The sequence below is a fragment of the Delphinapterus leucas genome, chromosome 16 (genome assembly GCF_059928025.1).
Source record: "Delphinapterus leucas isolate spDelLeu-1000000601 "Yukka" chromosome 16, BTC_Dleu_Yukka2, whole genome shotgun sequence".
In the NCBI taxonomy this organism is placed as follows: domain Eukaryota; kingdom Metazoa; phylum Chordata; class Mammalia; order Artiodactyla; family Monodontidae; genus Delphinapterus; species Delphinapterus leucas.
In genome coordinates this window covers 70308654-70324326 of record NC_143144.1, presented here as the reverse complement: position 1 = coordinate 70324326, position 15673 = coordinate 70308654, and the positions used below count along the sequence as shown (strand labels likewise).

Here is a 15673-nt window from a genome sequence, read left to right as displayed (position 1 = left end):
GTTACTTTGTTACAGCAGCCACAGGTAACTAATACACCCTCCTAACATGCAAACTTCCTTGGCCAGGTCCCAACAGAGGTCAGGAATGATATGGCTCAGAGATGAGGTTATGGGCTCCTAGATGTTGTCTTAGGGTCCCTTAGCAACAAAAAATCCACAGATCCTTTTCATGGATGAACTAGAAAGATGTTCAGTTTGAAAATAAACTTCCCGAGGTAGGAAGAAACCAAACCGATGTCAAGAAGAGAGTTGGGGGACTTCCCTGGTGGCGCAGTGGTTAAGAATCCGCCTGCCGCCCGGAGATGGAAACAACCTAAGTGTCCAGCAACAGATGAATGGATAAAGAAGATGTGGCACATATATACAATGGAATATTACTCAGCCATAAAAAGAAACGAAATTGAGTTATTTGTAATGAGGTGGATGGACCTGGATCTGTCATACAGAGTGAAGTAAGTCAGAAAGAGAGAGACAGGTACCGTATGCTAACACATATATATGGAATTTAAGAAAAAAAAAAAGTCATGAAGAACCTAGGGGTAAGACAGGAATAAAGACACAGACCTACTAGAGAATGGACTTGAGAATATGGGGAGGGGGAAGGGTAAGCTGTGATGAGGCGAGAGAGTGGCATGGACATATATACACTACCAAGCGTAAGACAGATAGCTAGTGGGAGGCAGCCACATAGCACAGGGAGATCAGCTCGGTGCTTTGTGACTACCTGGAGGGGTGGGATAGGGAGGGTGGGAGGGAGGAGACATGGGAACATATGTATAACTGATTCACTTTGTTATAAAGCAGAAACTAACACACCATTGTAAAGCAATTATACTCCAATAAAGATGTAAAAAGAAAAAAAAAAATCCGCCTGCCAATGCAGGGGACACGGGTTCGAGCCCCGGCCTGGGAAGATCCCACATGCCGTGGAGCAACGAAGCCCGTGCGCCACAACTACTGAGCCCGCGCTCTAGAGCCCAAGAGCCTCTACTGAGCCCGCGTGCCACAACTACTGAAGCCCGTGTGCCTAGAGCCTGTGCTCCGCAACAAAGAGTAGCCCCCGCTCGCCACAGCTAGAGAAAGCCCGTGTGCAGCAATGAAGACACAGTGCCGCCAAATATAAATAAATAAATAAATTTATTTTTAAAAAAAGAAGAAGAGAGTTGAGGCCCAAAGACTCGGCCTGCCGTTTGACTGGAACCCGAGCTGTGCAGAATTAGACAAGCTTGGGGGAAAAGGAAGCTCCATATTGGGGTGGAGAGAAGATCCCCAAAGCATTGCTCAAATGTTCTAGAGCAGTAAGCACATGGCTAGGTGATCCGCATTTTGAATTTTAGGAAGAGATCTGTACTCAGGCTGGCTGATGATGGAGGAACAGCAACCCCTTCCACCTGGCCTTTTCGGCCTCTGTAACAAGGGCAATGACTTATACTCCAGCATGGCTGAAAGGATTAAGGAAGTAACTTGAGACCTTGGAAGTTCTGAGAACACAAACTCTGGAAGCATTATGGGAAGTTTCTATTCTTCTGCTTCCCGCAACACAGGTGTGGAGTTGGCCAACCTCGTTCATTCCTTCCCCCAATATGTATGGAGCACCCTCAATGTGCCAGGCACTGAAACAGAACCCTAGTATAAAACAGAGATCACCAGAGCCACAATCCTGCTCTCCTGGGGGGTTCCCTAGAGCAATGGGTCTAAACTGGGTGTTATTTTGCCCCCTAGGGGGCATCTGGCAACGTCTGGAGACATTTCTGGTTGTCATGACTGGTGGGAAGGGGGTGCTTCTTGCATCTCGTGGGTAGAGGCCAGGGATGCTAACACCCTACAGTGCATAGGACAGTCCCCCACAGCAAAGAATGATCCAGTCCCAAAGGCCCACAGAACCGAGCGGTGTTATTAGTGGCCTAACAAGGCCACCCCCATTGACACGATGGCGGATGAGAATGTTAATGACAGGGAAAGACAGGAAGCTGAAAGATCACAGACACCATCAGTATCATCTACGTGGAGACCGGAAGGTTGAGGAATGAGGCTGCAGGAGCAGAGCAGACCTTCCAGGCAGAGGGCAACTGCATCTTTGAAAGCAGAAGGGCAAAAATGCTTTTAGGGGAAAGCGAGTGTGTGCTGCAGAGGGCGGGTGGAACAAACAGGGAAGCCATTCAAAGGATCATCCCATCACTCCATGTGGGAGAAGGACCATCTTTACTACGCAAGGAGGCATAACTTGGTATTAAGAGCATGGGTTTGGAGTCAGGGCTGAATTTAAATCCGAGCTCCACCACCCTACAGGCTGTGCGGTTTTGGACAAGACACACACTCCGAGTTCCCAAACCCAGTTTTAGAAAATAAAGCAGAGGGTGGAGGGGGAGGATAATATCTACCTCAGGGGGTAGGATGAAATGAGAAAATGCCCATCAGTGGCTTAGCACACTGCCACAAAGAACAGATATTGTCATTTGTGTTTTCAAAGGTCACTCTGGTCCCAGTGTGCAAAATAAAATGGGGAAGGACAACCAGAATCACTCCTTCCCGGGAATACAAAGCAAATGAAAACAAAATATCAAGATTTTACAGAACAAAAATCACCTCGAGCAAAGCAGAGCTTCCAAGAAAAGTCCTTAAGGACAACACCGTGTAACCGTATGTAACAAGGGCAGTGACACAGACAGCTTCCATGCCCAATGAAATCACGTCCTTTGTAGGTGAGGCTGTCCAGATATGTGGAACCACATATGCATCTATCCATCCATCCATCCGTCCGTCCTAGCCAGCGTGAGGAATGAATGCAGTGGAAACCTTAGGAAGATCTTTACTGTGGCCCCTGGTTGACGATGGGGATGAACGCACACCCCGGCCAGGGGAGAGCCCTGAACTTGAGTCTCAGGGATGGCAAGAGTCCTCCACGCAAACTTGTAATGGAAGCACCTTGATCCAATTTTCTAAAAACCTTCTTGCTTAACAACTGCTCACCCTGGCATCGCTCCCTACATGTTAATTCTTAGAAGGAAGTAAGGATACTTTCACATCAGTGATCCTTGAAATGGCAATGATGTGGTTTCTTAAATCCCCTCCTGGCAAACTAAGTCTCATGAACCGGAATGAAATCATTTCTGCTTGATACTCTGAGAGGGCCGACTGAGATACATCCGAGTGACAGTCTTATAGCCGGAAGAGTGATATTTGCTTTCAGAAATGAACTAACCAGGTACATAAAGTATGGCAAACGGACATTAAGAATGGGGGCGGGGGGGGGCGGGGGGCAGGTGGAAAGCAACCCCTCATAAGAGTTCAAGGCCCCTTTCTGGTATCCAAGTCACCACCCACCACCCATACCAACCACGGGGTCTCAAATTCCAGCTTGGGAACACATTTCTCTTGGTTAAGGCGGATCCAGCTTCTCCAGAAATAAAAGCCAAATTACAGAAACAAGTGACCAGCCTTTATCTGCACATACTAAGTTGCTTTTATTAATCCAGAACGGCATGCTACAGATACTGTACAGCATGAACATTTATTCATTACAAAAATGGCTTCCAAACCATTAAAAATGAAATTGGAATAAGAGCATAAAACGGAACAGTAACATCACAACTGTTAGGAAACATTCAAAGTATTCACAAAAAATGTTATAGTTAGCATTTTAATAAACCAGAGAAAAATCGGAGACAGTTTTACAATCGCTTCATGTCAACTACAATGGCACTGAATGAACAGGTTTCAGCTTTATACAGCATTTTGTAACATCAACATGCCTAGGTTTTTTTTATTTTTAAAGTTTGCTACCTACTTGTATGTCATACGTGTACATAAAAGCGGCAGCTGGTTTTTCCTTTAAGAGTAATCTAATATACAGAATTTTTGGCCCTTAAGGGTTTATACCTCTTCATTTAAAATGCTTTCTGGACAATCTGCTACCAAACACATCTTGTTATAGGTGACATTAAAACTACATACAAATCTACCTATGTAACATCACAGCAAAACATGATGAACAAAAATTACAGCATCAAAAAGAGAGAGAAAGCTAAAGTCACTGAGAATTTTGGCACATAAAGTTTTGCACACGGTCAGTCCATGTCCTTAGGGTGCAGGGCGCTCGCCTGCGAGTTCACAGGGGAAACGGGACAATTTCCACTGTTGCTCGTACAGCGTCGCTAAAATTCCCTCACTAATTTTCAAGTCTTGTTTTACATAATGGCTTTTAAAGCAACTTTTGTTAATGCTACTGATCCTTTAATGCAACTATTAATGTCCATTTGGCGGCATCTGGGTTTCATACGGCAAAAAAAAAAAAAAAAAAAAAAAAAAGTCCAAAAGGGAAACAAAAAATATATATATACACATTTTATATATAAACTTAAAAACCTTGTACAAATGAGTTGTTATATATAAGATGCTTATGCTAAGGGGAAAAAAACTTTATACAGTTTCAAGAAAAAGGAAAACATATTTTAAAAGGGACAACGTACAGGTTTGACAAGCAACCTCTAAAGCAATAAATACTACTGGTCCAACAGCGTTGTGATTCCATTAATTGTTGAATAGCATCCCCCTCCCCCCAAAAGAACAACACCATGGAACAAGGTATATTAACACATTTTAACCCTTTGTTTCTGTACATTTAAACAATAACAAGTAACATCACAATAAAAGTTGTTTCACACAGGGAAAAAAAAAAAAGTAAATGGCACTGCATTCATTGTGCCCTTATGGTTTAAAAACCAGATGTAAAATGATTGGTTCGCAAGCTCGTATTTAATACAAATAATACAGAACCAACTCCTTTTGGAGGGCTGCTTCAAAATTGCTTCTTTTTTTTTCCTTTTTGTTTTTTAATCAGTCTTTTAAAACTAAGCTATCCGAACTACATAACAGTTATGTATATATATATATTTTTTAAACGCTACAAAGACTTTAAACAGCTGTTGATAAAAATTTTGGTAGAATCATGAGGTTCTTCTCTCATCTACATATTTAAAAGGAGAAATTGAAATAAGAATGGGTCAAATATTGACCAATGAACTCGATAAACATTAACTAATGTAGCCACGTGGCACAAACGGAAAAGAGGACAAAACAAAAACCTGGCAGAAGGGGGCGCGGGAAATAAAGAAAAGCAGAACGCAACACTCCACAAAAGAGCAACCGGAGCTGAGGAAGGTAAAGCTATTCTAAAGACTTGGTGACGAGGGAGAGCGGCTGCGGCTGCGTCCCGGCCAGAGAGCCGTGGGAATGTAAGGAAGATGTCGACGGCTGCGCCAGAGATGAGGGAGGGATGGCGGGAGGCAGGTCCAGGGCCCCGTTGGCACAGAGGGCGGGGGCCTTGCCGTGGGCGGCCTCGGCAAGCAGAAGGGCGGGCGGCGGAGGCATCATGGGCAGGTGGGCCAGGGGATCGGGCTTCAGGGACAGCGAGAGAGGCTGGGTCTGCTCAGTCTGTGACTTGGCGTCTTGGGGAGGGGAGCCTAGCAGGTTGGGGGAGGAAGGAGGCGAGTCTAGTAAGCTTCCATCTGAAGAGGGTGGACTGAGGCAGCTGCCTTCACCTTGTATGTAGCGAACGCACTTTTTTTTTCTCCTAGAAACAGGGGAAGAGAGTTATCTGTGAATAAAGGGCAAAGATGCCACGGGAGAGAGTTCTCTAACGCTCAGAGCCGAGGTGACGTCACCTAGCGGATGCCCTGCGGAGGCACGCCCAGCGGCCAGGGGACGATTACAGTCACGCTGGGGTGCCGCGCTCACTGAGCTAAGCCTGCTCCAGCAAACCAAGCATGTCAGACCACAGAACTCCCTACCTACCTGCTTCCCCTGCCCCCACTAAATACCCAGCGCCCCACCGTGCCCAAATATAAGCCAGCAAGCGAAAGGGTACCACCTGTAGACGGCGGCACTGATTTGCCAGAAGGTGGCTAGGTGCAAACTGAGATGAACTCAAAAGTTTGTTATTTCTCTTTTGGCTTAGACACGCCCTCACTCCCCATCATAACCACCCTCCTCCATTTCCACCACTACCATCCCTACCCCGCCAATTGGGTGTGTGTGAGTGTGTGTGTGTGTGTGTGTGTGTGTGTGAGAGAGAGAGAGAGAAAGAGAAAGACAGAGCTCCCACCCCAGGCGCCTCGTATCAATCTGAAACTCTCAGAATGCTGACTGTTGAGCCCACAGAGCTGAAGGCAGTGCTAGCAAGAGGCTTAAAGGTTTTAACCCGTCACCATCACCACCATTACCACCATCACCACCATCACCACCATCACCACCACCACCACCACCACCACCACCACCACCACCAGAGGCTGCTGGCGCCCAGAGAGTTTTCGGGCTTGTCTGTTAAGAACCACACCAAATCAAGAGAGGTCAGAATCGGGGTGGGGTTGGGGGGGGAGGGGTGGGGGGAACGAAAAGAAAACCAAATAAACTCAAAAAGAAAACAAAAACAAAAAATAAAAAACCAAAACAAAAAAACCACCAAAAAACAGGTAGAAGAGGATAAACAAAGGTGGGGGAGGGGGAAGAATAAGAAAAACAGAAAATGATCCAAAGGAACGAGAATAACTGGTTGTATGGCCTGCAGGTTGTGGATTAAATTATGATTCAAACTTGATTTTTTTTTTTTAAGATTTGGGGTCTTCCCCTCCCCCACCCCATAGTGAGAAGGCTAGGAGGAGAGACAGTGAGGATGGGATGGAGGGGCATCCTGCCCTGGTCCACATGCCGGGGCCAGTGAATGGAGGGTACAGCCTGTCACAAGGAAGTGATGACAAAGAAGAAGTGCCAGGGAATCACAGCATGGACCTTGTTGAATGGGGGTCGTCAGGATTAGGGTTTAAACCAGAAAGACTAATTTTGCCCTGCACCAAAACGAGAATCTCCCCTCTCCATTTCCTGTTTATGTAAGAAATAGGAATGAGAATTTCTGAGCCTCTCTCGCTTATCATCTAAAGTTGGGGACATCAATTCAAGACATTAAGCGTGTGACCTCAAAGCTTCTCCTGTTATTCATCCCAGTCTAATGGGATAATATTTGGTAGGAAGAGTGATCCTGGCGATCAACCCCACACGTGCTATAAAAGTAATGCAGATACAGGGAATGTGCTGATCTAAGGAGAATATAGTCAGAACTACAGCTGATAACGCTCTGTCTGTAAGCGCCGGCTGGCTTCCGGTCATGGGAAAGCAACTAAGATGCTGCCTGTTTGAAGGCAACCACTGTCAGATGTCACTGGCCTTTGAAAGGAAGTGGGTGTAATGAGTTCCTCCTTGGTTCTGTGCCCCAGAGCTGTCTGATGATGCCCCTCGGTGCGTGAGGTGTGGACTCCGCAAGATGGCAGGAGGGAGGAGAGGAGGGGGGGGGGTGAAAAGGCACATGCTCAGCCCTTCCTGACTCCCAGAGGCCAAGACCCACTGGGCTGGTGGCCTCAGGGTCTATCCATCCCTGCTCTGGGTCCAAAGGAACTCTAGGAAAGCAAGGGCAGCGCCCCCCTTCACCTTCAGTTTGACAAGGTTCCTTTTTCTCCTCTGGGATAGACTGAAATAGACTGTGGGTTCTGCTCCCGTCCCAGAAACTCAAGACAAATAATTAAGCCTCTCAGAGTTTTAAACCACCTTAGCCTGCAGATCAAAACATACTCAAAAAACTATGTCCATGCATTTTAAAAATGGGAGAAGAAAGGGGGTGGGGTGGGGGGCATAAGCAAAACTGAGAAAGCAACAGGGACAAATGGGAGAGAAGACAGGGACAAATGAGAGAAAGAGGGGAAAAAATAACAGGAAACAAGGGAATGACATCCAGCAGCGTTCCATGCTATATTAGGGCAGAGTGAAAAAGATGGGAAAAGCAACTTGGTGGGCTCAAAACAGAATCTTGTTAAAATGTCCTCAAATGTCAAATAAAATTAGAAACCCTGCGCAGGGAGTGAGGAGCCCTGATTGGCTAGGAGCGTTTCTGGTGCGCCCCTCCCCCCTCCTGCCCTCCTCATGATAGGAAGTTTCCGTGGTCGTGGGGATGAGTGGGGGCATCTGAACACGGTACACGAAGACTATGTTGACAGGGCGACCGCTCCTTCTAAGAGGTGGCGGAGCAGACAGCAGTGGAACACGTCCATTTCGGACAGGCCAGAAAATGCCTCGTTTTGCAACTTCTTTTTTTTTTTTTTTTTTTAAGCACTTACTGATTTAGCATCAAGCTAGATCCTGGCAAAGTCAAGAAGAAACATTGAGGAAAAAAGGGACAAACCCCATTCTCTTACCCTCCCCCACCTACGCTCCATCTCCCAGCAAGGGGTGGCCCCTTAAAAATCCATTTTTAGCTTCTTATGGATTCACTCTGAAAGGAAAGTAAGAGCTCTTCCTGACCCTATTTTGGAATTAGGCACTTAAAGGAGCAGAAACGCATCTGCTAAAGCTTTTAGAGTACGAAACGATATCCCCAACAGAGGAAGAAGGGCCACCACGGAAGGTCTAAGGGTGCTGAGGCGGGAAAGAGGAAGGATGGTGCTGAGGAGAGAGGAAGGACCTCTGAGCACCTGCGCTGCCACACTGACAGCTGCCCTCCCCCTGCCCCCAAGCTGCACTGTAGAGAACCATGTTGATGAAGCAGCTCCGAAGGCTTGGGGTGGTTTGTTTTTGTTCTGTAAAAATGTCAGGAAAATTCTCGTTTCTGAGGAAGGTTCCACACTCCGCTTTAAGCAAGGTGCAGCTGGGTGTGAGAAAGGACTGTCTGTCTGGTCAATGTTGGTCATGATTAACTTTCATCCCCCAAAGTGCCAAGTCTAACTTGCAGTTACCTGCTTCCAAAGCAGAAAAAGGGACTCATAAGCCACCACTCACCTCCCACAAATAAAATACACAAACCAGGCAACAAAGCACATTGCGAGGGGCGCACGATGGTGTCGGCCATGTGTTTCTACAGAGCGTGGGAAATCCTCCCTTAGGAGTGGGCATTGCGATCAGCTAACCCTTCACCACGGCAGGCGTCTCAGAGCAGGATTCCGTAGCTAATTAACTTCCCACTCAGCGCAAAGAAAAATCTGACACAAATTCACCGCCTAGATAGGGTCAGCAGAGTTCCCATCTTCCAGGCCAGCCCTAATGAAATGCCTAACACCCTCCACCAACTGCATCGTGAAACTCTTTTCTGTTGCACAGACAAGACCCCGGGACTGCATGGCAAGGCCACCTGTCACCTCCGTGGGCACTGTCAACTCATAGAATGGGTGGGGGGGGGGTGTCCCCTCTCCTGCTGGACGTGCACCCAAGGCCCCCCGGTCCTCCATCAATGGGCATGAGGGTCGCCTGTGGGGGGCAGCCTCTGTCAAGACAGACTCTCGGGCCCTCTCTCCCCTCAACGCTTGCTCAACGCGAGGCACTTCGCCCATGTCTCGTTAGGCGTCAGGGGAGGGGGAAGAGACACAGGAGACTGGTGGGCATGCACGTAATGGAATGGACATCTGAGCTAACGTCTAAACACGGAACACATGGCAGGGCGTGGAGGAGAGGGACACGTGACAAGGGAGGCACTACAGACAGGGGAGCGTGTTTGGGTGTTGAGATACCTACCATCATAATATTCCAAATTCAAAGACTGCTTGTATCAGAACAAAGAAACAACAAATTTAACCAAAGGTGGTCATTAAAGGAAAGGAAATGAGACAGGAACTAGTTGGTATCCCTCCACCAAGAAGGAAGTACCTACACCTTCACCTTCCCTGAAATTACAGGTTGGATGGAACCTGCAGGTGGAACACAGGCGTTTAATTTGGACTCTCCTGATTCACTTTGGAACCAGTGCTCTCTCTGTCTCTCTAAATACATGTATAGATATATATTTTTCATTCTGCAGGCTACCAGCACTGCAGTACGTGACTGCATGACTCACTGCTTGCAGCCCTGTAGCTGGTGCATGCCATTCAATGCCACGCTTCTTTTCAGCACTGTAAAACAATGTCAGCTAACCAAGCTCCTCTGTCCAGAGACGTGGTTTTGAAACAGAAAAGAAACAAAAAAACAAAACGAAACCAAAAAAAGCCTGCCCCAGAGCCCTTCTCCAAGTGTCTGGACTCCAAGTGCATGGGAATGCTACTGCTGCCAATTTGAGCTCATTGAAACCTCGGGACATGGTGGCGCTCTCTCTGTCCTGCAGACATGCCACGGAAGCATTGACAGGGCCGGGCCAGTTCCAGAATGCTGGCTTTCAAAGCAAAAGGATAAGTGCCCGTCCTGGTCTGTGAGGGCTGTGGTCTAGGTCCTACCACCAGGGATATGTTACTTGTAAGAGCAGGGGAAAGAGAGAAAGAGAAAAGTAGGGAGGACACGGCATAAAATTAGCAAGGAAATTTTGAAGAATGAGGATCATTAGTCATTGATGCCAGCAGGGAAGTAGATAGGAATGAGGTCAAAATATATTGACACACTAAGGTACCAGAAGGACAGAATGCTTTGATTTTTCCCAAAGGCCTCGCAGTAGGGAATATACCTGCACGGTTTGCACCATAAAGTCTGTCGGTCAAGCCCGAACAGTGCCCGACACTTCTTTGGAGTATTTGCATCTGTTAGCATAAGGTAAACACAAAAAATACAACACAATGGTGGGTCGTGCTCAGTTGGATGTGAAATCTCAGCTACAGCTGACTTGTCTTCGCTATCACCTCGGTTCTATTTGACTGTCTTCCCTCACCAAGGACATGAAAGGAAAGGACTTCTATGCATCAAAAGAAAAAAAAATAAAATAAAACGATAAAACACAAAGAAAAAAACAACAACCAGAAACCAAAAAACAACAAGGAAAAAATAAAAACAGAGAGAGAAGAGGAGGGGAAAAGGTGACGTTATTTGCTTCTACCTAGGCCAGGCTTACGATGGATGTCACTGAGCCCCCATCCTGGGCTGCCGGGAGGAAGGGGCTGGCAGGCAACATTCCCTGGGAGGGGGCGCGCTGGGGTTTGCTGTCGCTGACCCGAGGAGGCACGAATGATGCTGTTTTACAGTGGCATTTTGGCTAGCAGCAGCGAGGAGGACAAGCACGTCCCTCACAGAGCAGTGTCCCGCGCCCTCCTGTCTCCTAAGATCCACACACAGAGCTACAAAGCAACAGGCCAGAGAAGGGGGGAAAGGACCAAATAGACCAGCTGCAAACCAGCACAGCGAATCTGGGAAATCTATACACACCTGCAAGGGCCGCACCAGTTATTCTGTTGATCAAGGCCAAAGCGCGCTCGGCATTTCTTAGGAGCGCTCAGGTCTGAATGAGTTCAAGAGAGAAGCGAGCGGAAGAGGAGGAAGAGGAGGACGTGGGAGAGAGGGAGAGGGAAAGGAGAGAAGAGAAAGAGAGAGAGAGAGAGAGAGAGAGAGAGAGAGAGAGGGAGGGAGGGAGGGAGGGAGAGAGAGGGAAGGAGAGAGGAGGGGGGAAGAGAAAGATACAAATAAGAAAAAAATAAAAATAAAAAAGGGAATAAATCAATGACCTGGTTACTAATTACATAATATTGACTTTCGTTTTTAACTTTCTTTAATTAAAAAAAAAAAAAAGGTAAAAAAATCACATTCTTATTCAACTTGTGAAATTAGCTGTTGCAAATAAAGCTGCAGTATCCCTTCTTTAAGGACTGTCTCTCCGATTTGGTTTGAACTGATAAAGGGAAGTTAGATACTGAAGAACTAAGTTTTAAATGTTTTTCCTCTTTTGGTTCTGCTTTTTGTTTTTCTCTCTCTCTCTCTCTCTCTCAATTTGTTTTTCTTAAAGAAGAAAATAAAGCAAAGGAGGGAATTAAGTCTGTCACATGCTTTTTTCTTCTCAGAGTACAACAGTTTAAAAAAGAAAAAAAAACTACAAATAAAAACAGAACAAAACGAAACAAAACAGAAAGAAAGAAAGAAAGAAAGGGGTTGTGGTACTGGGATATTGCAGCTTTTGGAATGTTCATATTTTCTTTTTGTAAATCTATTTTCATTAATATTAAGAGAGGAACAGATAAAGGTCAACAGGCTGTGTGAATGAGCTGTTAAGAGTTAGTTGGAAGCTCACAGCAGCATTTAAGCAGGTACAGTCAGTGAAATGCTAGTGGATTTGCAAGTTATGAGCAGAAAAGCAAAAGGAAGGAAAAAAAACTAAAATAAAAAAAAGCAAAGGAAAAAATAATCATACTGCGGATGCATGCTTGCGTGAGAAAACTTAGTGGGAGCGATGAAAAAAATGCCATTAGATTAAGGAGGTTTATTACTGAATTCCTTCCATTTTGTTGTTGTTGTTGGTTTCTGTTTTTTTTGTTGTTGTTTTTTTTTTTAACCAGTCTCTTTTAAAGAAATACTGCATATTCAATTTGCACAGTTAGTTCAACTCTAAATCACTGTCATCATGGCTTCAACAACTGTTACGGGAAAAATAAATAAACAAAGCAGAAGTTAAATTAAATTCAAAAAAAACAACAAAAGCAACTGAAAAAAAAATCTACTGAAACATACGAAACCGTGTAGATGGTCATTTTAAAGAATGTTCAAAGGTCATACGTGTTTCATGTTAATAAAACTATAATGGCAAGAAAAATTTAAAAAACAATTTATCAACTATTTTAATGACTCAAAATGACATTAGCACCTGTAATCGGAGGAAGTGAAAGGCAAGGATTTAGGAAACATTCGCTGTGTTCTGAAAAAAAAGAACAAATTATACAGAGCCTTCAAAATGTTTTTGTCGTTTGTAAAAGCCTGGCCTTCTCGAAGGGACCTCTGAGATTGCCTATGCAGTATTTCTAATTTCTTCTAGAGAATGACAAACCTCCTTAATTTAAATTGGGTGCAATTGACCACTGTAAAGGCATGCATCAGAACATTCAGGAACGGCCCAGTTAATATCAAACACTCGCACACACCCCTTCTGCTCCCCTAGCCCCCTCCTTCTCCCTACTCAGACACATACAAAATAAGCAGACTGTATAAATCCCCGCCTAGGCATGCCTACCGCTCTCCACTTACAGGCTCTGCAGTTATTTTAAAACACATTCCACTAGACTTAACAATGTGCTTTTCATGCAACAATGAATGTTACTAGCTTTAAAAGGGCAGTCATGAAGCAATTAATTAAAATGCATAAACAAAAAGGCTGGCTAAGATGGGTCCCCCCGCCCCAGCAACAATGTCCTGGCCTTGAATTTCTCCTGCCTCCCCCAGATAGACGCCTGACATAAAAGAGTGGTCCTCAGAGTACCGCTCCCTTTCTCCATCCTGCTTATTCAAACTTACCATTGGTCTCCCCGGGCTGCTTGTCCCTTTTCCTCTTCTTCTTCTTCCCCTAGATGATGAACAGATGAAACACAGGGAATTATTTCAGGAAGCAGATGGGAGGAGGGCGCCTGGGCTCACCTGGAAAGGAGGCAGGAGGAGAGGCACTGGCTGCCATCTCCATCCGCACGGGCTCCTGAGTGTTTTCCCACCCCCCACCCGCCTTTAATCCAAGCGCCCTTCAACTGTGCTCCAGCTGAAGGAACGCGCGCCCAGCAGAAGAGAAGGGATCAGCAGGACAGAGAGGAAAGACCTCTTTCCCGATACGTCTATGTCCATCCTCAAGCCTGACCCCGAGCATCCGTAAAAGGGGAGAGGAGAACTGGATGGCGAAGATTCAGGGAGGTGGGGAGAAACAGGGTTGGAAGTGGCCCAAGAGCCTGGGGACAAATGAACGATATTGAGATGGCTGTGAGAGCCTCCTTGCCCCACGCAAATCTCTTATTAAGGCCAAATGGTCCTCATTCGGAGTCAAAACATAAAATTTTTGTGTGATTTTGTGTGTACGGGATTTTCTTGGCACTGTAGCGTGGGCCTTGGTTTTAAAGACGGAAGGGGAGGAAAAAGGTGAAACAGAGCCAGAAACCATCTAAGCTGCTTTTCAAACCGCCAAGTGGATATCCATAAAGGGGAACATCCGGCTCTCGCCATTTTCCACTTTCGTAACGACTATAATACTCTTAGTAATAACAGCTACCATTTACTGATCACATACTATGTGCCAGACATGATTCTAAGTGTGCTATTCCTAGTGACTCATTTATCCTCGCACAATCCTATACACCAGGTGTGAGCATCATTCCAATTTTACAGATAAGGACACTGGGGCACAGAGGAGTGCATGCACTCTGCTGAGATGACAGAGCTACCGGATGATGGGGCCACATGATGGGAACCCGGGCGATCTTGGCTCCACAGCCCTTATCCGCCAGGCTACACTGCCTGCCTATTTACTGCCTTGCCCTCCGAGGAAGGCTCTCAATGGATTACGGGTGATGCACTGCATGCAGTGATTCATTCTCCAATCTGACCCTCCCTGATACCTCGACGGTCTGTTCCCGTCTGTGGAGCTGGAATGGGAGTAGGGAAGAACTCTGTAGAGGTAACCGCCCCCTTCCAGATCTGAAGCTAGTTCTCCCTCACCCCGTTAGCTCCAGTCCCATCCATAGGAATTAGCTGCCTGGTATATATGAAGCGTCACAAACAAAAGGAACTGGTGGTCTGACATGTCTATTCGTTTCAGAATACCTAAATATTAACCTTTGCCTAAAAGTTCTCAGGGTATGTTGACGTCAACTCAAGAAGAGACAAGAACAGCCACTGGTAGAAAACTCGAGAACCCATAAGGCCCTGTAAGGAGAACCCCAAGGCAGAGATGCCACTGAGCTTCAGATCCAGCTGAGGGCTGAGAACCAACGGTTCTAGAGAAAGCCTCTCAGATCTGGGGGCCTGCGCCTCTTGGGAAATCTCTACGGGCCTTCAGTTCAGTGTTTCCATCGGAAACATTTCATGTTCCTTGGCATCCAGGTAAAAAAAAGAAAAGGAGTTCGTGTGCTTTCTCATGAACCCCAGCGGCCCATCTTCATGTCTGTGTCTCTCCTGTGTCAGGAGCAAAGTACCACCTGGCCATCTTGGAACAGGCAGGAGGGTCTAGTTTCAGTTTATTTAGGAACCTGAAAGAAAATCTCAAGTGGGGCACAGAAACCGTTCAACTCCATGCGGTGTCAGCATCCATGTAGCCAAGGGCTTCCCGGTCATCTGTAATACAGGCCTCACCCATTTCCAATCTCCTGCAATATGTTCTGAAAGCAGGTGAACATATCCGCTACCCCTGGGAAGCTGTCTGTTTAGGACACATAACCAAGATGTTCATGGCTGAGGAAATGATCATTTAGACTAAAGGCTTCCAGAGGACAGGGACTGTGTTTTAATCGGAAGAGGACATGAAGAAATAAACACTAAGTAGTGAAGGGGGAGACGCATTTCAAGGGAAGCGGCCATCCCATTATCTCGGGGCTCAAGATATGCAAATGGCCTGGGATTTATCTCGTTAACCTAACGGAGAAGAGCTAGAAAGGCAATAACTTCTATTACAAGGCCACGGGTTAGATATCACCATGGGACCAAAATGTTTCTTCTTGTGTTCCAGAATGTACCAAGTCCAACAACCCAAATGTGACTGTTTTACTCAACTCTATTTTGCTACAATAGTGTATAAAGGCTTCTGTCACCACTGGGCTGGAAAAGCAGGAACGTGAAAGAGGGATAAGGTGATTAGCTTAGAAAAGTTTTTCTACAAGAACCTTGTGAACTTTACAGTACCCAAAGTAATTTACAGAAGCTTCTATTTCAAGTCAGTTTAAAAAGAATACTAACAAGTTCCCACCACAATCAAATCTATAAACAG

The 15673-nt window shown here is 45.9% G+C and overlaps 1 protein-coding gene across 27 annotated transcripts in view; it reads right to left on the bottom strand.

Moving 5' to 3' along the window:
- Positions 1-3299: 3299 nt before the first annotated feature.
- Positions 3300-15673, bottom strand: part of TCF7L2 (transcription factor 7 like 2) — a 197811-nt gene continuing 185437 nt past the window's right edge. For 5 of the 27 annotated variants that reach the window (XM_022568753.3, XM_022568757.2, XM_022568759.3 and 2 more), the window contains 2 exons: positions 13228-13276; positions 5382-5572 (listed from right to left, as the gene is read on the bottom strand). In XM_022568753.3, coding sequence (XP_022424461.1) covers positions 5493-5572; positions 13228-13276 — 129 coding nt within the window. In that variant the 3' untranslated portion in view covers positions 5382-5492. Of the gene's footprint in view, positions 5573-10465; positions 10539-11157; positions 11231-12583; positions 12635-13227; positions 13277-15673 lie in introns of all 27 variants that reach the window. The other 22 variants (XM_022568749.3, XM_022568755.3, XM_022568761.3 and 19 more) reach the window with 13 other exon arrangements.